Below are 22,159 nucleotides of genomic sequence, written 5' to 3'. Positions count from 1 at the left end.
TCCCTTGGGCCCGAGGCACTTGCCAGTGGTCGGTGCCCAACTTTAATGAATGTGGGTTATAAAATAATTTGCAAAATTGTGCAACCCTATCGAGCACCCCCCCCCCCTCCTTCTTCCTCACTCTCCCCCTCCAAAGCCTCACCGTTTTCCCCGTCTTCCTCCGGTTCGTCGTCCCTTCCATCTTCTTCCGGCAGTGTCTTTAGCTCTTGGGCATTTATCATTCGGCAAGTCTCGGCCTCTTCTGGTCTTCACCCTCGGGAGGACTCCATAGCAACCGCTCCATCAACCCCGACCAAGGCAGCTGTAACTTGCTTATCTTTCTCTCAAGCGGACCTTCAGCTTCTCGCTACGACTGTTGCATCCCTAGAGGCCTCCACTCTGGTATGCAAGATTGTCAGTAGCCGCCCTGTGCGGGGAAAACTCAGAGATCTTCTGCAGGCTAGCCTCGTGGACCTGCAAAGATCACAGACATTCATCCTCTGGGGCGTGCCTACTATCAGGTTGAGTTCGACTTGCTAGCAGTGTCAGATCGAGTCATGCAACTAAGCCTCGCTGCATTACATACGGCCCAGGCATGCTTTGCGCAGTGGCCGCACGGCTTCGACCCTGCATCCAACCCTCTGGCTGGCGTTTCAGGCTTTCCCATGACACTGCTTCCCAGGCCTTAGGAAGGAATACCTTCCTTTTCTCCCCGTGACCGGTGGAGCCATTAGGAGAGTGATAAGATCCCCCCCCCCCCCACCCGCTTCGTCCCTCACACGGCAGCTGGGATCCCATCCCTATCGCCGGAGACATTGCCCGAGGTCATATCCATTCCTTGACTTCGGGGAGACCCCATTATTCACCGAGTGGAGTACTCAGGCCTTCTCGGCCAGTGTTTCATTTGCAAGAAGATGGGGCACCTTGCCAAAGCTTGCCCTCGGCGCCAGTCTCCAGGAGACCGCCTCCAATGCTGTAACCAGCCTCTGTAACTAGCCTCCTACTTTGTTCTTCAAATTGATCATTGTCTTGCTCAAAACTATTCCATATGTGAGTTAGTAATTATCAGATAGCTCATGGAGCATGAATTGTGATTTGTGTATCTTTTGAGTGGCTAATTAAGCTAGAATGATCATTTCTATTTACAAGTGGCCATTGGCCAAAACGCCCAAAGTTTTCAGTCGGGTGGTCACAGACCAGATGCCCAGATGACTGGCTAAGCACGCTGGGTGGTCAAATTGACTAGGACGCCTAGATGAGTGATGAGTGGTTTCGAAGGCGAGACCAGATGCTCAAATCATTTGAACAAACCATGAACAGGTGAATCTTTACAACAAAGCCTTCCTAGACTTAAAGCATGCAACTCCTAGAATCTAGGAGAGTTACTATTTTTTGGCAGATTAATGGAAATTCTGTTCGCGTCAAAACCTCTGGATTTTCATAAGGATCAAGAGTTACTGAAGCACCTTTGTCAAATTCTTTATGAGTTCGGATATTTTGAGCATAGAAGGTTATGGAAGAATCACTTGTTAAATTAAGACATGTGGCATTTAGAATGAGACAAGTGTCCCTACACTTGTTATTTCACTTTACACTTGTCAATTCAGCTTAACACTCGTCAATTAAAGTAGCCACTAGTCATTTGGAGCTTACTCTTTCCATTCTAGAGCACTGAAGCCTCAAACCTATAAATTGGAGCACTAACACATTTTCTCATCTATTCTAAAGATTCAGGCACTTTGTGCCCATGGTTTGATTCAATAAATTCCTGCAAAGGGGGAGGGACTTGTTCCCCTCTCAGTGAGGTCTCGTTTCTCTTTTCTCTGAATCCTACTTTCTTTCATTATTTGTGTTGTTGATTAAGTAGGTTTGCTACAAGTAGTTCTTCACTTTCACGCGACCCTGCATTACATGATATCATAGCTGAGTCTTCTCTTTTGAGAATTTTCCTAGGGTGACAAAATTTTTGGCCAGCCCACAGATTACATTCACCATGTCAAGAGAAGGAGAGAAGAGTATTCATCAACAATCTGGAGGTTCTCGACGTTCTTTAACAATGTCTTTTTCAGACTATGAGAAGATTCAAAGGTAAAGCCTCCTCCACATGAAAGGAGTCTCTACTTCAAAAAAGTCAAAGAGTCAAAGACCATGAAATTTACTTCACCCGCCATCATTAGAGGAGGTAGTCAAGCTCTAGCCTCGAAGTCCCATCATACCCAAGCCGTCTCATCTTGTCTTGAAAATCCTCGCAAGGGCAAGGAGAAAGCCGAATAACCACAAATTTCCATGGTGGCTAATTCGCCTAAGGCTGCTATGGAGAAAGGAATAGCGGTTCATGAAGTAACTTGCCGAGTGGGAATTGAAGCCTGGAGAAAAGAGAGTCAAGTTTGATGCTTTTTATGGTAAGAGAGATTCTCAAAAAGTTGTTTCTTTCATTAGGCAATTCAATGCTACTTTTGGTAGTGAAGATTATTCAGAAAAGTCCACGATCAGGATGGCAAGAATACACTTAAAATATGCTGCATTGAATTGGTGGCTCAAGATTGTCCATGAAGAGAAAGAACCGAAGACATGGAAGGACTTCAAGGAGATGTTCAATAAGAAGTTTTTGCCTTCGCCATTTGAAGCTAATGTGCAGCAAGAATGGGATGAATTGAATCAAAAGCAAGGGGAGAATGTTGACACTTATATCAATCAATAAGTTTGCTGCAACCTCTCTCAAATTCACATCTCTCAATGAAATTCCCTCAAATATGGAGATGAGGAAGTTTATCCATGGCTTACATCCAACGCTTCGACGGGCGGTCGAGATGACAAAACCGGACACCTTGGAAACCGCTCAAGATACAGCCATAGAAGCAGGAGGAGTGCATATGCCTTGGACAATTGGGAAGTCTTACAAAGAAGAGTCCCAAAAGAAGAAGGTCAAGGTGTTTGACCAAAAGAAGTCAAAACAACAAGAGGAGAAGCCAAAGGATGGTGGTAAACCACCTTTGCCATCTAGAAGGATGTTGACGTATCAATAGCTGGCAGAGTATACCAAGGAAAATGCTTCAGCTGTGGAGAAAAAGGGCATATGGTTGGCTACTGCCCCAGTAAGCGAAAGAAGGAGAACCAATCACAAAAATCACCTTAGGTGAATGCTCTCCCTAAAGAACTCATGCAACTTGATGATACTCCTTCAGAGAAGAGGAAGCTATTTATGGCTCGAGGCAAGGTTGCCAATCAACTTGTTCTTATCCACTTTGATATTGGTGCTACTCACCACTATATCCATCCTCGGATCATTAAAGCTCTCAAACTGCCTAAGGAGAAGTTTGGCACTCTGGAAACGTCACGTGTTGCCTTTAAAGGGATGCAATCTCAGATCACCCCAATCCTCGGGAAACTTAGGATTGAGATAGGAGAGTATGTAGATCATGAGAATTTTGTTATGGGAAATCTGAGCCATTGTGATGTTGTACTTAGTATGCCTTGGCATAGGAAAGTTGATCTAGCTATTGATTGGAACCAAAGCAAGTTTAGGTTCCCTTTGAGAGGCAAGAATGTATTTTTTGATGTGGGAGTTGAAGGAAGCTCTATTCCCATGATATCCCATGTACAAGTTTCCAAAGCAATGAAATCATTTATTTCCTCGTACTGGCTTTTTGTTAAAGACTCTAAAAATAAAGAGCCTGAGCCTAAAGAGTCCCTCTAGTTTGGATACAGAGATGATTGATTTCTTAAAGAGCTATGAAGATTGTTTTGCATATTCTTTACCAGATGAACCACCACCAGAGAGACCAGAAGATCATCAGATTTTCCTCATTCCTGGAAGTTCGCCTCCAAACCGGCTACCTTACTACATAAGCCTAGCCCAACAAGAGGAGATTATGAAGCAAGTAAATGAGTTATTGGAAAAGGGTTTGATTAGGCCTAGTTCTTCACCCTTTTTCTCTCCAGTATGGATAGGTCTTGGCGCATGTGCGTGGATTATAGAGCCCTCAACAAGATTACTATAAAGAACACGTTCCCCATACCTAGGATTGAAGATATCCTTAGACAGGTTGGATGGATCCAAAGTGTTCAGTAGGATAGACTTGAAGAGTGGCTATCATCAAATAAGGATTGCTCCAGAGGATGTGCACAAAACAGCATTAAGGACTACCTTCGGGCTATACGAATTTCTTGTTTTACCCTTTGGTCTCACCAATGCCCCTGCCACATTTAACAGGATGATGAATAGAATCTTCAAAGCCCATCGAAAATTCACAAGTACTTTCTTTGATGACATCTTAGTATATTCTATTGATGAGGATGAGCATAAAAAGCATTTGGATGTTGTTTTCCAAGAATTGAGAAAGCACAAGCTTTCTGCAAATGGAAAGAAGAGTGAGCACTGAGTTCTTCCTATTAGAAATTCACTATTTGGACCAAAGAGTGTCCAAAGAATGGATTCAGATGGATCCAAATGAGATCAAGGCTATTGTGGAATGGCTAGAGTTGAACAGTGTGCATGAAGTTAAAAGCTTTTTGGGACTATGCTCTTACTACCAAAGGTTCATCAAGTGGTTTGCAGTGGTGGCCAGACCATTGCATGATTTGACAAAGAAAGTAGTGGAGTTTAGCAGGGCCAAGATGGAGAAAGAAGCTTTTGAGGCTTTGAAGTTTTATGCCAAAAAAGCACCAATATTGATTGTTCCAGATTTGTCAAAGTTGTTTATTATAGAATGTGATGCTTCAAGAGAATGTATTGGTGCAGTCTTAAACCCACACACCTAGAAAAGAAAATAAGGCAGTTGATGCTTTGCATAGTTATCAGGTACGATACCGTACGGTTCATACGATACAATACCGTAGGGGAAAATATGGTACGATATAAATTTTTCTCTAATCGTACGATAAAATACGGTGTTTTAAAAAAATACTTATAAACTTAGGTATTTCGAAGTCCAGATATGGAGTATTTTAGAAAGGAGAGAAGCATCATAGTACAGAGGAAGCTCAAACAGCCATAGATAAGCAAAAGAAAGACCATTACCTACCGAAAAAAAAAAAATTTTTGATAAGCAAAAGAAAGACCATTACCTACCCCAAAAAAAAAATTGGGGAAAAGAAATTTCCAAAAAAAAAGTTTTTTCTGGAAAAACATCCATACGAGTACGTACGGTATCATATCCTACGGTATTCCGTACGATATGCCGTCGTATGTCGTACGGAAACAACCATGATGCTTTGTCAAGAAGACCCCAAATACATGCCGTCTCCATAATCTATCATACAGATTTCACTGTTATGAGGGATATGTATGCTTTTGATGAAGATTTTCAGCTCATATGGAACAAATTACAGCATGGTGAAATAGTGACTTTTTATGCTATCAAGGATGGATTTCTGTTACTGGAGGACAGGTTGTGTGTGAAAGGATTTCAAGTCTAAAGTGATGGAGGAATGGCATGCTCCTCCTTACATGGCTCATCGTGGAATTTTACCCACAACTCAAGCCTTGGAGATGTATTTCTTTTGGCCAAGTGTGAGAAGAGATCTTGTGCAGTATATTACGGAGTGCTTGATCTGTCAAAGGGTAAAGTTTAATCGATGGAAAGTAGATGGACTTCTACAGCCACTGCCAATTCCCAACCAACCTTGGGAAAGTATTGCTATAGATTTCATTTTTGACCTGCGAAAAACAGCCAATGGAAATGATGGCATATGGACCATCATTGTGACAGGTTCAACAAGCACGCTCATTTTATTCCGAAGAAGCAAACTATGAAGGTAGAGCATATGGCTAAGTTGTTCATCCAACAAATCTTTAAGCATCGTGGATTGCCACAATCCATTGTGGGACACAGAGATCCAAGAACTACCACTCTTTTCTAGACGGCTCTCTTCGATAACATGGGACAACCTAACTTTTTCTTCTTCTTATCATCCCCAGACAAATGGATAGAGCAAATCTCACCAACTTGGATATGTTGAAGTGCTATTGCTATGAAGCCAAAGTACAATGGGAGAAGTACCTACCATTTGTAGAGTATGCTTACAATAACATAGTACACACTTCTACAAGTAAAGCTCCATTTGAGATCATTTATGGCAAGCCGCTCTTGTTACTTGTACTTAGAAAAAAAGAAGAAATTTTCCAAACCGATGAGTTCATGCGAGATATGGATACAAATTTTTCTCAGGTCACCAGAGCAATACAAAGGTCTCAAGCGAAACAGAAGAAAACAACTGATAAGCATACAAGAACTCTTACTTTTGAGGAAGGAGAATGGATTTGATTAAAGTTCGATAAAACCAAACTCAGGAAATCCAAAGAAAAAGAGCACCAAATTCCTAAATTAGCCGCTAGAAACTATGGACCTTTTCAAGTCAACAAAAAGATTACTGATGTTTGTTACAGGTTGCAACTTCCACATCATTGGAGGATTCATAACGCCTTTCATGTTAACCTTTTAAAACCCTATGCACGACCACTGATTGGTTCAACACTCTGGGTGGTCAAATTAACCAGAACGCCCACATGAGTGATGAGTGGTTTCAAAGGAGAAACCAGATGCTCAAATCATTTGAATAAACCATGAACAAGTGAATCTTTACAACAAAGCCTAAGTGTCATGCAAAGGCACTATAAAAGTTGTACATTATGAGATATTGGCCACCCAAGGCCTTAGTTAGGTAAGTTTTGGGCGCCCAAATGTGAATAAGGGCCAATTGTATATAAGGCGTTTTCTCATAATGAATAGACACAATCCCCCTTTGTGATATTGAGAGCTCTTGCTTGTGTCTTGAGAGAGAGCATTCTAGCACTTGTGCCTCTTCTATGCTTGTATGTTGCATGCTTGTGTGTGGAAGAGTGAGAGAGAGTGATTGCCTTGTGGGATGGTGCGAGCAACTCTGGACCTAAAGCATGCAACTCCTAGAATCTAGGAGAGTTGCTATTTTTGGCACTCTTATGGAAATTCTGTTTGCGTCTAAACCTATGGAAAAATCACCTCTTAAATTAAGACATGTGGCATCTAGAATGAGACAAGAGTCCCTACACTTGTCATTTCACTTTACACTTGTCAATTTGGCTTAACACTTGTCAATTAGAGTAGCCACTTGTTATTTGCAGCTCACTCTTTCCATTCTAAAGCATTGAAGCCTCAAACCTATAAATTGGAGCACTAAGTCTTCATTTGGAGAGCACATTTTCTAATCTATTGTGAAGATTCAAGCACTTTGTGCCCGTGATTTGATTAAATAAATTCCTGCAAAGGGGGAGGGGCATGTTCCCCTCTCATTGAGGTCTCGTTTCTCTTTTATCTGAATCCTACTTTCTTTCATTATTTGTGATTGTTGATTAGGTGGGTTTGCTACAAGTAGTTCTTCAATTTTGTCTTTTTCATGTTCCCTTGCATTACAGGTGCCCCCCCACCCTACCCCCCCCGGTCCCACCCCGGGTCCTCGTTCAGATCCTCATCACCAGGGGGGTAGAGAGAAAGGCGGGCCCTCAGGCAGTCGAGAACCAAGACCCGACCGCGGATGACTCTGCTGCCGGAGAGTGGCAAACTCTTGGCCCGTGCCAGGGTTGTGAGCCAACTACCAAAGGTGAGCGCCGAGTCCCGACGCCGAGCATGCCGGGCTGGCAGAGAACAGGAAGATTCGGTTTTGTCAAAGAACCGTTTCAAGGATTTATCGCAGCATCCACCCGCTGGCAATGGGCCCCCTCCAGTCACTGCAAGGGTCCCTCCGGCCCTTTCGGTTTCGCAACCGGTACCCCGCCAAGACGACTCCTCCGGTTCTTAGTTTCCAGTGAGGCCAGCTAGCCCCACTGAACCCCCGGCGAGCCCCTCCCAACACCCTCCCTCTCCGATGCATCACTCTCAGCCCCTCACATCTCCCTCTTCTACGCCTCCCCACCCCCTTCCACCTCCTGGCACTACCTAGAGGCAAATGCCCAAGAGAGGACGGGCTTCCGGTCTCCTTAATTCTCCAACACTTAGATCTCATGAAAGGCGGCCTCAGAGCTTCCTTCAATGAGATAATGATCAAGGGAGCCATGTCAGAGGGATTGATCCATTTGATTCCCAAGGAGGGTGGTGACAGATTGGAGATTCAATAGAGGAGACCCATCACCCTCCTAGGGACTGCCTACAAAATTCTAGCCAAGGCCATCAGAGCTGGCGTCTATAGCCCTTCCTCCTCAATTTGATCCATGGCACACAAACGGGTTTCGTTCAGGATCAGAGCATGCTAGAGAACATCTTCACTTTTTGGGAGGCGACAACTTCGGCCAAGTTGCGGCAGCAGGATCTTATCGTTCTCCTTGATTTTGAGTAAGGGTGGAATCGGACTTTCTGGAGGGGAGGATAAGCAAGATGGGATTCCCAGAGGAGTGGGTCTAAGGTGTTTCTGGACTTTGCTCGGCTTCACATAGCCAGGTTCTCATTCAGGAGGCTAGAGGCGATAGATATTCCCTTTCTCGCTTGGTCCGGCAAGGCCGTCCACTGGCACCTTATCTATTTCTGTAGCTAAGGCCATGAATAGTTTTCTCTCCGCTGAGGAGGAAAGGCTCCAAGAACTGCGTCTTCCCATCCGCATGCAGGAGGAGCTGCTTGATTCCGAGCTCATAGATGACACAACAGCATACCTGTCCGGATATGAGGGGAACCTCTAGGGATTCATCGAGGTGATGGTGCTCTTCTGCCGTGCATCTCGAGCACAAATCAAGTGGCACAAGTCGTGTGGATTTTGGGTTGGCTCATCACCCGCCCCAACTTGGCTCAAGTTCAGGCTTCTCAGTGGATCCCGAGGGGCACTCCAATTCGTTATCTTGGATACCAAGTGGGCATCGATATCTCCCCAGAGCTACCCCTGTTCTTTTGAGCAGTCGGAAGAAGCTTTATACTAGAGTTCAGCCAGGCTTTCCATAGCTGGCCGGGTCATGGTGGCGAACCAAGTTCTTCTCGCCATTATGTGGTACATCACCTCCTTTTGGGCCTTCTCCCGGGCTTGCATTGATCAAGTTGAGTGGTTGATCCGCAACTTTCTATGGCCTGGCTACGTCGCGGGAGGCCTACCCGGGCCAGGATGGCCTAGAGAGTGATCGTTCAGCCGCAACGTAGAGGGGCTTGGGCATCATCAATCACTCCATTCACAGCCGCGCCCGTTTGAGCAAGTTGATTGTTCATGGACTTCTTCCAGGTGGCGAGCTCTGGAAGGACATCCTCTTGGCCGCCCGCACCCCAATTTCTAGAGGCAGTTAGCCCTAGAGTACGAGATGGATTGGATTTTCACGGAGATACGGGCTCCTAGCTTTAGCCCTACATTTAATTACAAATTTGTAGCCAATCTCTTGCATGTTGGGGATCATCTCAGCCAGCCCTTTAGCAGTTAGCTCTTGTTGCATCTGATGCGGGCTCTTAGATTTAGCCGTGCATTTGAGAACAAATTTGTAGCCAATCTCTTGCATGTTGGGGATCATCTCAGCCGGCCCTTCAGCAGTTAGCTCCTATTGCATCCGAGGAGCATCTCCAACAACCTCTGATTTGGAACCCCCTGGTCCATCTACCCAATGGTCACATGCTGGGGGCTTGCCCGCACGTACACATATGTTGAATTCCTTTCTTGAGAGTAGAGGTATCAAACATCAGTATACTACTCCCTATACTCCACAGCAGAATGGGTTAAGTTTAATCGATGGAAAGTAGATGGACTTCTACAGCCACTGCCAATTCCCAACCAACCTTGGGAAAGTATTGCTATAGATTTCATTTTTGACCTGCGAAAAACAGCTAATGGAAATGATGGCATATGGACCATCATTGTGACAGGTTCAACAAGCACGCTCATTTTATTCCGAAGAAGCAAACTATGAAGGTAGAGCATATGGCTAAGTTGTTCATCCAACAAATCTTTAAGCATCGTGGATTGCCACAATCCATTGTGGGACACAGAGATCCAAGAACTACCACTCTTTTCTAGAGGGCTCTCTTCGATAACATGGGACAACCTAACTTTTTCTTCTTCTTATCATCCCCAGACAAATGGATAGAGCAAATCTCACCAACTTGGATATGTTGAAGTGCTATTGCTATGAAGCCAAAGTACAATGGGAGAAGTACCTACCATTTGTAGAGTATGCTTACAATAACATAGTACACACTTCTACAAGTAAAGCTCCATTTGAGATCATTTATGGCAAGCCGCTCTTGTTACTTGTACTTAGAAAAAAAGAAGAAATTTTCCAAACCGATGAGTTCATGCGAGATATGGATACAAATTTTTCTCAGGTCACCAGAGCAATACAAAGGTCTCAAGCGAAACAGAAGAAAACAACTGATAAGCATACAAGAACTCTTACTTTTGAGGAAGGAGAATGGATTTGATTAAAGTTCGATAAAACCAAACTCAGGAAATCCAAAGAAAAAGAGCACCAAATTCCTAAATTAGCCGCTAGAAACTATGGACCTTTTCAAGTCAACAAAAAGATTACTGATGTTTGTTACAGGTTGCAACTACCACATCATTGGAGGATTCATAACGCCTTTCATGTTAACCTTTTAAAACCCTATGCACAACCACCTCCAGAGGAGCCTGTTATGGAGGAATAACCGAAAATGGATGAACAGGAAGAGATATTGCAACCAGAACAAATTATCTTTCACATGGTTAGGAAGAAAGGAAGGAACATCACCAGAAAATTCCTTTTTAAGTTCCAAAACTATTGGATGCCATAGGAGTATTTCAAGGATTATCTAGAAATACTCACAGCTTATGAAGAAGTTGTCGGGCCAGAAGCACTTCATTCATTGTCTTGAGGCCAAGACAGAAATTAAGGGGGGAGGGATGTAACCAGCCTCCTACTTTGTTCTTCAAATTGATCATTGTATTGCTCAAAACTATTCCATAGGTGAGTTGGTAATTATCAGATAGCTCATGGAGGATGAATTGTGATCTGTATATATCTTTTGAGTGGCCAATTAAGCTAGAATGCTAATTTCTATTTGTAGGTGTTCATTGGCCAAAACGCCCAAAGTCTTCAGTCGGGTGGTCATAGACCAAACGCCTAGATGATTGGTTCAACACTCTGGGTGGTCAAATTAACCAGAACGCCCACATGAGTGATGAGTGGTTTCAAAGGCGAAACCAGATGCTCAAATCATTTGAATAAACCATGAACAAGTGAATCTTTACAACAAAGCCTAAGTGTCATGCAAAGGCACTATAAAAGTTGTACATTATGAGATATTGGCCACCCAAGGCCTTAGTTAAGTAAGTTTTGGGCGCCCAAATGTGAATAAGGGGCAATTGTATATAAGGCGTTTTCTCATAATGAATAGACACAATCCCCCTTTGTGATATTGAGAGCTCTTGCTTGTGTCTTGAGAGAGAGCATTCTAGCACTTGTGCCTCTTCTATGCTTGTATGTTGCATGCTTGTGTGTGGAAGAGTGAGAGAGAGTGATTGCCTTGTGGGATGGTGCGAGCAACTCTGGACCTAAAGCATGCAACTCCTAGAATCGAGGAGAGTTGCTATTTTTGGCACTCTTATGGAAATTCTGTTTGCATCCAAACCTATGGAAAAATCACCTCTTAAATTAAGACATGTGGCATCTAGAATGAGACAAGAGTCCCTACACTTGTCATTTCACTTTACACTTGTCAATTTGGCTTAACACTTGTCAATTAAAGTAGCCACTTGTTATTTGGAGCTCACTCTTTCCATTCTAAAGCATTGAAGCCTCAAACCTATAAATTGGAGCACTACGTCTTCATTTGGAGAGCACAATTTCTATTGTGAAGATTCAAGCACTTTGTGCCCGTGATTTGATTAAATAAATTCCTGCAAAGGGGGAGGGGCATGTTCCCCTCTCATTGAGGTCTCGTTTCTCTTTTATCTGAATCCTACTTTCTTTCATTATTTGTGATTGTTGATTAAGTGGGTTTGCTACAAGTAGTTCTTCAATTTTGTCTTTTTCATGTTCCCTTGCATTACAAGTGCCCCCCCACCCCACCCCACCCGGTCCCACCCCGGGTCCTCGTTCAGATCCTCATCACTAGGGGGGTAGAGAGAAAGGCGGGCCCTCAGGCAGTCGAGAACCAAGACCCGACCGCAGATGAGAGAAAGGCGGACCCTCAGGCAGTCGAGAACCAAGACCCGACCACGGATGACTCTGCTGCCGGAGAGTGGCAAACTCTTGGCCCGTGCCAAGGTTGTGAGCCAACTACCAAAGGTGAGCGCGGAGTCCCGACGCCGAGCACGCCAGGCTGGCAGTGTACAGGAAGATTCGGTTTTGTCAAAGAACCGTTTCAAGGATTTATCGCAGCATCCACCCATTGGCAATGGGCCCCCTCCAGTCACTCCAAGGGTCCCTCCGGCCCTTTCGGTTTCGCAACCGGTACCCCGCCAAGACGACTCCTCCGGTTCTTAGTTTCCAGTGAGGCCAGCTAGCCCCACTAAACCCCCGGCGAGCCCCTCCCAACACCCTCCCTCTCCGATGCATCACTCTCAACCCCTCACATCTCCCTCTTCTCCGCCTCCCCACCCCCTTCCACCTCCTGGCACTACCTAGAGGCAAATGCCCAAGAGAGGACGGGCTTTCGTTCTCCTTAATTCTCCAACACTTAGATCTCATGAAAGGCGGCCTCAGAGCTTCCTTCAATGAGATAATGATCAAGGGAGCCATGTCAGAGGGATTGATCCATTTGATTCCCAAGGAGGGTGGTGACAGATTGGAGATTCAATAGAGGAGACCCATCACCCTCCTAGGGACTGCCTACAAAATTCTAGCCAAGGCCATCAGCTGGCGTCTATAGCCCTTCCTCCTCAATTTGATCCATGGCACACAGACGGGTTTCGTTCAGGATCAGAGCATTCTAGAGAACATCTTCACTTTTTGGGAGGCGACAACTTCGGCCAAGTTGCGGCAGCAGGATCTTATCGTTCTCCTTGATTTTGAGTAAGGGTGGACTCGGACTTTCTGGAGGGGAGGATAAGCAAGATGGGATTCCCAGAGGAGTGGGTCTAAGGTGTTTCTGGACTTTGCTCGGCTTCACATAGCCAGGTTCTCATTTAGGAGGCTAGAGGCGATAGATTTTTCCTTTCTCGCTTGGTCCGGCAAGGCCATCCACTGGCACCTTATCTATTTCTATAGCTAAGGCCATGAATAGTTTTCTCTCCGCTGAGGAGGAAAGGCTCCAAGAACTGCGTCTTCCCATCCGCATGCTGGAGGAGCTGCTTGATTCCGAGCTCATCGATGACACAACAGCATACCTGTCCAGATATGAGGGGAACCTCTAGGGATTCATCGAGGTGATAGTGCTCTTCTGCCGTGCATCTCGAGCACAAATCAAGTGGCACAAGTCGTGTGGATTTTGGGTTGGCTCATCACCCGCCCCAACTTGGCTCAAGTTCAGGCTTCTCAGTGGATCCCGAGGGGCACTCCAATTCGTTATCTTGGATACCAAGTGGGCATCGATATCTCCCCAGAGCTACCCCTGTTCTTTTGAGCAGTCGGAAGAAGCTATTATACTAGAGTTCAGCCAGGCTTTCCATAGCTGGCCGTGTCATGGTGGCGAACCAAGTTCTTCTCGCCATTATGTGGTACATCACCTCCTTTTGGGCCTTCTCCCAGGCTTGCATTGGTCAAGTTGAGTGGTTGATCCGCAACTTTCTATGGCCTGGCTACGTCGCGGGAGGCCTACCCGGGCCAGGATGGCCTAGAGAGTGATCGTTCAGCCGCGACGTAGAGGGGCTTGGGCATCATCAATCACTCCATTCACAGCCGCGCCCGTTTGGGCAAGTTGATTGTTCATGGACTTCTTCCAGGTGGCGAGCTCTGGAAGGACATCCTCTTGGCCGCCCGCACCCCAATTTCTAGAGGCACTTAGCCCTAGAGTACGAGATGGATTGGATTTTCACGGAGATGCGGGCTCCTAGCTTTAGCCCTACATTTGAATACAAATTTGTAGCCAATCTCTTGCATGTTGGGGATCATCTCAGCCAGCCCTTTAGCAGTTAGCTCTTGTTGCATCTGATGCGGGCTCTTAGATTTAGCCGTGCATTTGAGAACAAATTTGTAGCCAATCTCTTGCATGTTGGGGATCATCTCAGCCGGCCCTTCAGCAATTAGCTCCTATTGCATCCGAGGAGCATCTCCAACAACCTCTGATTTGGAACCCCCTGGTCCATCTACCCAACGGTCACATGCTGGGGGCTTGCCCGCACGTACACATATGTTGAATTCCTTTCTTGAGAGTAGAGGTATCAAACATCAGTATACTACTCCCTATACTCCACAGCAGAATGGGGTTGCAGGAAGGAAGAATCGGTCACTCATGGAGATGGCCAGATGTATGTTAAAGGCAAAGAAGCTACCACATATCTTTTGGGTGGAAGCTGTTATGTGTGCTTGTCATATTTTAAATCGATGTCCCACAAAGGCATTGGTTTCCATTACTCCTTTTGAGGCTTGGCATGGCCGCAAGCCTTCGGTATCACATTTTCGTACTTTTGGGTGTCTTGCATATGCACACATACCCAAAGAGTTGAGGAGGAAGTTGGATGATAAAGCCACAAAATGCATTTTTGTTGGGTATAGCCGTGAGAGCAAGGGCTACCGGTTATATGACCCACTATCCAAGAAGATATTCACTAGTCGGGATGTGATTTTTGATGAAAAATCAGAAATATCCATGGCTGGTTATGATGTAAATCAGGCTGAAAATGATGTGTTTGAAGGTCTACTACCTATGGAGTTTCATTCCACAGTTGGTGATCCAACCCATGAGGGTACAGGACAGCCAGCAAATCATGAAGGTGGTGCAGAAATTCAGCAAGCTATTGAGCCAGAAGTTGAGCCAAATATGGGGCAGCAGGCTCCACAGGTCAAACACATACCTAGATGGTATTTGAGGACATTACAGGACAGCCATCTAGAGGGTCCTCTTGCTGGTCGTACTCGTAGGGAGACACGGACCAATGAGCATGCACACATCATGGATTTGAATATGGTTATGGCAGCCAATTTACAGGATGATGATGAGCCTGATTCATTTGTGGATGCACGAGACAATGTGCATTGGAATAAAGCCATGCAGGATGAGCTTGATTCTATTAAAAGGAATCAAACATGGGATTTGGTTGATCTACCCAAAGGCAAGAAGGCCATTGGTACTAAGTGGGTCTATAAGTTGAAAAGACATGCAGATGGATCCATTGACAGGTACAAAGCCCGTCTAGTTACAAAGGGCTATGCACAGAAGAAGGGCATTGATTATGAGAAGACATTTGCTCCTACATCCCGTATGTCGACACTTAGGTGTGTCATTGCATTGGCTGCACATCGTGGTTGGGTTGTTCACCAGTTGGACATCAAGACTGCTTTCCTACATGGGGACCTCGAGGAGGAAGTTTATGTATATCAGCCCATAGGTTTTGCAAAACATGGTCATGAAGGGGAAGTATGCAGGCTGAAAAAGGCCTTGTATGGTTTGAAACAAGCTCCACGAGCTTGGTATGCAAAAATAGATGCTTTCCTGCTCACTCAAGGCTTTGTGAACAGTTCATCAGAAGCCACTTTGTATGTAAAGAAAGAAGAGAAAGATCTGCTGGTCATCAGTCTTTATGTAGATGATCTTTTGCTCATGGGATCAAATGATGACAAAATTGCAGCTTTTAAAGAGATACTGCAACAGACATTTGACATGTCTGATTTGGGGCTCGTACACTACTATTTGGGCATACAGTTTGTGCAGGATAACAAAGGCATTGGTTTGTTGCAATCTCGGTATGTTGCTAAACTTCTGGAGAAGTTTAAATTTCAGGATTGTAAGCCTATTAGCACTCCTATGGAGCCTGGGATGAAACTGTCATTACAGGATGACAGTATTTTATTTGATGCCACTACATATGCTCAGGCTGTTGGGTGCCTTATTTACTTGTGTACTACACGGCCAGATATTCAGTATGCTGTATCTCAGTTGAGCAGATTCATGCACAGCCCGCGATTGTCACATTGGCAAGCTGTGAAGCGTGTATTTCGGTATTTGCAAGGTACCTTGTCTCTTGGATTGCTTTATCCTGAGGGGGGTGACATGCAGTTATATGCTTACAGCGATTCAGATTGGGCTGGTGATTTTGATACCAGACATTCCACTAGTGGCAATTGTTTCTTTCTTGGCTCTTCATGTATTTCTTGGCTAAGCAAGAAATAGACCAGAGTGGCCACTTCGTCTTGTGAGGCAGAGTACAGAGCAGCCTACACTACTACCGTTGAGTGTGTCTGACTGCGTCATCTCATGACTGATATGGATATTTCAGTGGAGGAGCCTACACCTATCTATACTGATAGTCAGAGTGCCATTGCCGTGGCCAAGAATCCTGTGTTTCATGCTCGCACAAAACACATTGAGATTCACTATCATTTTGTTCGGGAGAGACTCCAGGCAGGATATATCAATCTGATCTACTGTCCTACAGATCAGAATGTGGCAGACATCTTCACCAAGGCATTACCACGTCCGAAATTCGAAGCATTCCGCACTGCTTTGAATTTGTTTCCTTTTGGTGGATGATGTACAGTGATAAACATATCACTCCAGGGGGGTTTGTTGGGTTTTATGCTGTGTATGCACCCAAAGGAGTGCTAGTGATCATCAGTAGATTACTAGGGCACTTTTTACTTCAGTTAGTGGAGGTTTTTTCCCCCAGTTTTAGCTTAGTTTCACTTATAATAGTTTATAAGTGATTTGGTCCACCTGGCACACTTTATGGCCGGACCATGTGAACACATCTTTTAGGTCACTTCTTTATGTGGCTATTGTACTTCACTTTTATCACAATTGAATACATGAGCAGTCGTGTTCCTCTCTCTGCTTCTCACGTTTTCTCGCTGAAGTACCTTCCAAACCCTAACCCTAACAGCTGAGCTCCTTCATCCGAGAACTCATCGAATCCACCAGTAAGCATCGGAAGAGGCTGTAATCCACTGGCTCCCCCATGATAGGGGGGCACGTCGGGGGACTCAGGAGCCAAGGCAGCCGGTGAAGCTGCAATTGTCATCTCCACTGGGTCAGAAAACTGGTGAATCATGTGGCGCACACAGCCGGGCTGTCTTCACCCAGTAAGGACCAGGCACTATGGGAGGGCAATGGGAATGAAGAGAGGAGAGGAAGAGGGGGGATTAACAACCTCATGGAGCCGCATCTGCACAGAGGAATCCTGAACCTCCTGTGGGGTGGGTGGGGCCACCTTGCCGTCCAGATCCTGGTCCTGAGGTACATGCTCATACCGGCAGTAGGTACTGTTGCCTTGAGCTGACTGCTGCCAGTGGCCTATGTCCTGTGTGTGCTGAGCCTATCACTTGGGAGGCTGGTGGCGGGATGTTGGGTCTGCCTGGCCAGGCACCTGTCCATCTGGCTGAGGGGAGGGGGGGAGCTGGACTCTCATCTCCTCCGCTCCTGTCAGGGGGGGGGGAGGAGAGGGGGGACTCGGAGCAGGTCTGGGTGCAGGTCTGAGGGGCATCCATGGTGGGCCTGATAGTGAGGGCAGGCTCTGGCCAGGTGTCTCATCTATCTGCAAATGAAGCATGGGCTCTTTGCTGGAGAGTTTTTTGGGGCATTTGGAACACCAAATATTTCTTGCTGTTTTTTCTGCCCCCTTAAGAATGTAGACTTGCAATGAAGAGATTTATGGCACTACTTAAAGTCTTTGATGTATTTATGGTTGTTGGTTTGCTTGTAATCTGAGATTTTATTGACACAATATTATTCTTTTAAAAAAAATCAACAAGTTACTCAACAAACAAAGTCCAGCACAAGGTCCTGTTATACATTTAATAGAATGTAAACTTACAGCAAAGACATCACCCACTTGACAAGCATTAACCATGAACAAGCCTGTTATGAAACCTGTATTTACAGGATCTTTTGGGGATGAGCACATAAATAGGGAGCCTAGAGGGCTACGCCAGTGGCTGCCAAGTGACCCAATCGCTTCCTAAGGTTAAAACTTCTTTTGGTGTCTTCACCTTCAATCTCATAATTACATAAATTAATGTTTCCTTTGGGCATTCCTCTTCGCATTTGCCACTTCACTCAATCGCCTAGTCCTCTAGACCCACCAAGTATGTACCCAACCTAAAAATAATATGAGTGACAAATCCAAGAAACCCTTTCGTTACAACATGTGCACCCTCATGATTTACAAAGCCTAACAAACAAACAAGAAGAAGAACAAGGTTGAAACATACATGGATGTCTGCAGAGGTGAATAATGGATCCACATTTTGTATGAGCAGGACCTTTCCATGGCACAAACTCTCCTCTAATTTAGCATCCCAAGTCTGCCACATTATAAAACAACCTGGCTTTTTTTAGCATCAATTTGTTCTTCAAAAATAAACACTAACGTTTGCAAGTCTAAAAGAAAAATATGAACCTTGAGAACTCTAATGCTTGTAGTTTCCAACTCGTCATCACATTCCCCTTACACCCCCACAAGGAGATTAGGGTTTAAAACAGCTCCAATACGTGAGTTCGGTCGTAAACTCCTTACCATCCACACCTATTTTCGACACTGAAGGAAGGAGGGCAGGGGAGGGGGGGGGGGGGGGGGGGGGGGGGGTGCGCTGCCAGAGGAAGTTACAGGCGGGTAGAGGGCAGACAAGGACAGGCGGGAGCATGAAGAAGGGTGCGGGCTGCTACGCGGGGAGCTCCTGCTCTCAATCTGTAACTAAAATGCTTCTTCAGCATGCAATAATTATGCCGTCAAAACTTATATATCCCAAAGCATATACATCTTGTTGTCCACTATCATTGGCCAAGGGATGGTGAAAGACCCACCACAAGAGTGGACCAAAATAATGACAAAGTTTGGTTATAAATACTGAACGCTGTTAAGTGAAGATTAAGGAGACACTTTTCAAAGCCTAGTATAAGTTTGCTTATAAATATTGAACGGGGTTAAGTGAACGTAGGTTTGAGGACACACTTTTCAAAGCCTAGTATAAGTCATTGGGGTGCTCATATTTTACGAGTGGATGCACGGAGGGAACTATAGAATCGGTTTGGGCCAAAGTCAAGCTCCAAACATACACCAAGGGAGTATGATATTTAACGCTTGGCTGGCTTGATGATGGTTTACTCTGAGGCTCAGGGAAGCTTATGGAGGGAGCTATGGCTGGGCAATGAAGTTGCCAGCTCTCAAAATCAAAGAAAGTAATAAGAGCTGAGATCTGATCCCAAAACAAAAAGTGTGCAGCTCTCACACCACCCTAAAATATCCCGTATTGGATGGCTCTGATCCTCTTGTAGTGACATGGGCATGGGCAGGAACCACGAGGGCGTCGGGCTCTGCATAGCTCAATGGATCTTTCTAGTGTCACTCCTCTCGGCCGAGCTCCTGCATGACCTTGAAAGTCAAGTCTAGTGGGTGAATCTGCCTTGGTCACTCTGGTCTAGAAGAAGTCGGTGAGAGCTCTTTGTACTGGTCCTTTGACAGGTACCGCTGGTCCAGGCCGCAAAAGGGACTCCATGTGTGTCTGCGAAGCTCCAAGAGGAAAAGTCCCAAGTATCTCTGGTCTAGGAACTCCGTGATCCTGGAAAGTGGTCCAAATTCATCTCGGAAGAGGCAGTGGAACCTCCCCCTAATCTCATAGTATATTGGGGATCTGCATACATAGTGGGCCTCTGTCTTAGCCTCTTTGTGACAAAGCTGACATACCCTGTCCTCTGGTGCAACTACCCTCAGCCCATATCTGGTTGCCTCCACTCTCAACTGATGGGATGAGGTGCGGATCTGTCCAATCGCACATCGCACAACAAATGACAGATGTGTGTCCATGTAGTGCGGGCATGTGATGAAGCCATGCTCTGTAAGGCGAAGAAAATGGTCCCTGTAAAAGGCCATCTACGTCCCAAGGGGCTGGATGGGTGGGTGCCAAGTCTCCTGAGTATCCAGTCTAACGCTGTCCTTCCTAATGACCCTATTCAGCTCTGTGCGGCTGAGAGCAAAGGAGGGTGCCTCTATGCTACACTAGAGAGAGAGAGAGAGAGAGAGAGCACAAAGCTAGAGTGCGACAATGATTCCACGACTCAATATGATTGATTGATTAATATGATTTGAAGTACACCGAGTACATTCACATATGAGGACATGACACATGGCACACTTATCTTATCCAGATAAGAGGGTGTTCACACACATATAGGCACACTTACACATACATGGGGTGTTCAAACTTCACACCTAAATAGGTGTTCACACCTATACAAACACATAGAGATGGTTACACAAATACGTGGCAGATATACAGGACACAAGACCCTGCAAAACCCAACAAACCCCCTTTCGGAGCGAAGGTGGTTTCTTATGGAGTGGCCTTCATACTTATGGTGATTTGGGCTCATTGGCACCACATGATGCAAAAGATCACAGTGGCCATGCCTGACGTGATGATACTATAGATCACAGTCAAGCCTGCAAACGGAGCTTGACCACACACAAGATTCCTTGGTCCTTCTAGACTACCCCTTGACTCAAAACAGAGCTAATGAGGAAATTACAAAGCCTTTTATAACACAAAACACAAAAAACACAGAAAACATTTCTAACAAAGCTTTTTTGGCAGATATCTCGGGCAGAGGACCCTTGACACTCACACATAAAAACATATAGGAAAAATGATAAATCCCCCAAGTTGGGAGATGCTCCCGCCCAGATGTTGCACACATGTGTGCACACTCCTGTTCTTCCGTGATGTTATCAGTGAAGATCTTGGCAAGAATGCCCTGGAAAATAACATCGATGTAGCCCTTGGGAACAACTGCTTAGGGCATTTAGCCCATGACTCTCAAAATGGCAAGGTTGAGAGGCTCAATAAGAGTTTAGGGGTCAAATAAACTGTAGTAGATGCTTCAATGCTGATGTAGGAGTACAATTTTGGGAAGCCCCAAAGTTTATGGATGTATAGGGCTGTAATTTGATGATTTTACTCAAAAATCAGAAAAGCCCTAAATTTTGAGATGTTGTATGAGCTTATGTTCGATGCACAGAAGTAATTTTGCAGAAAGCCCTAAACTCTTGTAACTGCAAAGCTTCAATTAGATGATTTTCACCTCAATTTACAAAATTCCAAATCTGATGCTGATGTCACATGTAGGTGTGGACGAAAGGAGATGACGGTGCGGGCAGCTATGCGGAGTACAAAGAGGCAACCAGCCCACAGTGGAGAGACTTGGACAAGCAGCTGATGACAAGGAGACCTCTCGGGAGCTGGACTCGCATGTGCCACAGAGTGGAGATGGCCTCGGCAAGTGGGCTCGACGGAGAGGAGCACCAGTGGGAGAGCAGTCGGCACCAGATCATGAGGCTGTCAAGGATGAAAGACGACCAGCCAGACCAGACATGGAAGAAATTCACCGAGTGGAGGGCCAAAACAAGCCTCACCCAGCAAGGGGTCCGAGCGCCAACGGCACCCGGTTGGGCAGCGGCTCAGCCAGAGTCTTTGCCCCCCCGGTCCCTGCCTAGTGGGCTGATCGGTGGCACTCAGCTCAGCTCAGCCCAGCCAGCACCATATCATGGGGGCCACCAAGCGGGCAGTGCAAATGGGTGGAGCTAGCGGCAGAGGGGCGGTGCAACCCAAACAGCGCAACATCCGAGCGAACCCGGCTCTGAGACCACTTGTTGGATCAAGCCCTAAGGTGTAGGCTAGTAGACCTACTACGGTGGATGGAACTCCATGGTAACTATGGGTAGAGAAAAAGAAAGAAAGAAAGAAAGATTTTATTAACGTCTTCCAAAAGACCGAACTCGGCCTATGAGACAAATCGGAGTACCTATATGGGGTATCCTCTGTCATCCCAACAAAATGAAAAAGTACTGAACTAAAAAGCTGAATCTGGGTGTGCAAGGGATGGAGCTCTACTACTAGGAGAATGCAAAGCTATATGCATGGAGTATACAATCATGATATGCAACCTAGCTAGCTCCATCCTGTACCATACTGGGGGTATAAAATGGTATACATCAGTGAAGGGGGTGTCCACAGCTCCCTGAAGAACATGCCTGGGTGTGCTCTGAAGCGAGCCAGTCGCTCCGCACCCTCTCTGTGAAACTGAGCTCTGATCTCTGTCATCTCTCTCTGGTATAGGCGTGGTGTCCGAAAGCAAGGTGTCCTCTGTCTCCTGCGGGCTCTAAGTGTCTCTGC

General features: G+C 45.6%; 1 protein-coding gene across 9 annotated transcripts in view; it reads right to left on the bottom strand.

Moving 5' to 3' along the window:
* LOC147621429 (protein ANTI-SILENCING 1-like) overlaps nt 1–22,159 on the bottom strand; it is a 134,861-nt gene that overhangs the window by 18,728 nt on the left and 93,974 nt on the right. For 8 of the 9 annotated variants that reach the window (XR_015269827.1, XR_015269826.1, XM_086824168.1 and 5 more), the window contains one exon: nt 18,203–18,295. The exons of the other annotated variant lie outside the window; for it this stretch is intronic. Coding sequence is in view for 6 of the 8 variants with exons in the window: in XM_086824168.1 (XP_086680294.1) it covers nt 18,203–18,295 (93 nt within the window). In the remaining 2 variants the exon portion in view is untranslated. The remainder of the gene's footprint in view (nt 1–18,202; nt 18,296–22,159) is intronic. 9 annotated transcript variants of the gene reach the window in all.

This window comes from Cibotium barometz, chromosome 30, assembly GCF_041138505.1.
Source record: "Cibotium barometz isolate CiBa-2024 chromosome 30, ASM4113850v1, whole genome shotgun sequence".
Lineage (NCBI taxonomy): Eukaryota > Viridiplantae > Streptophyta > Polypodiopsida > Cyatheales > Cibotiaceae > Cibotium > Cibotium barometz.
The sequence above is the reverse complement of the archived record's forward strand: the minus strand, read 5'-3'. Positions and strand labels throughout refer to the sequence as shown.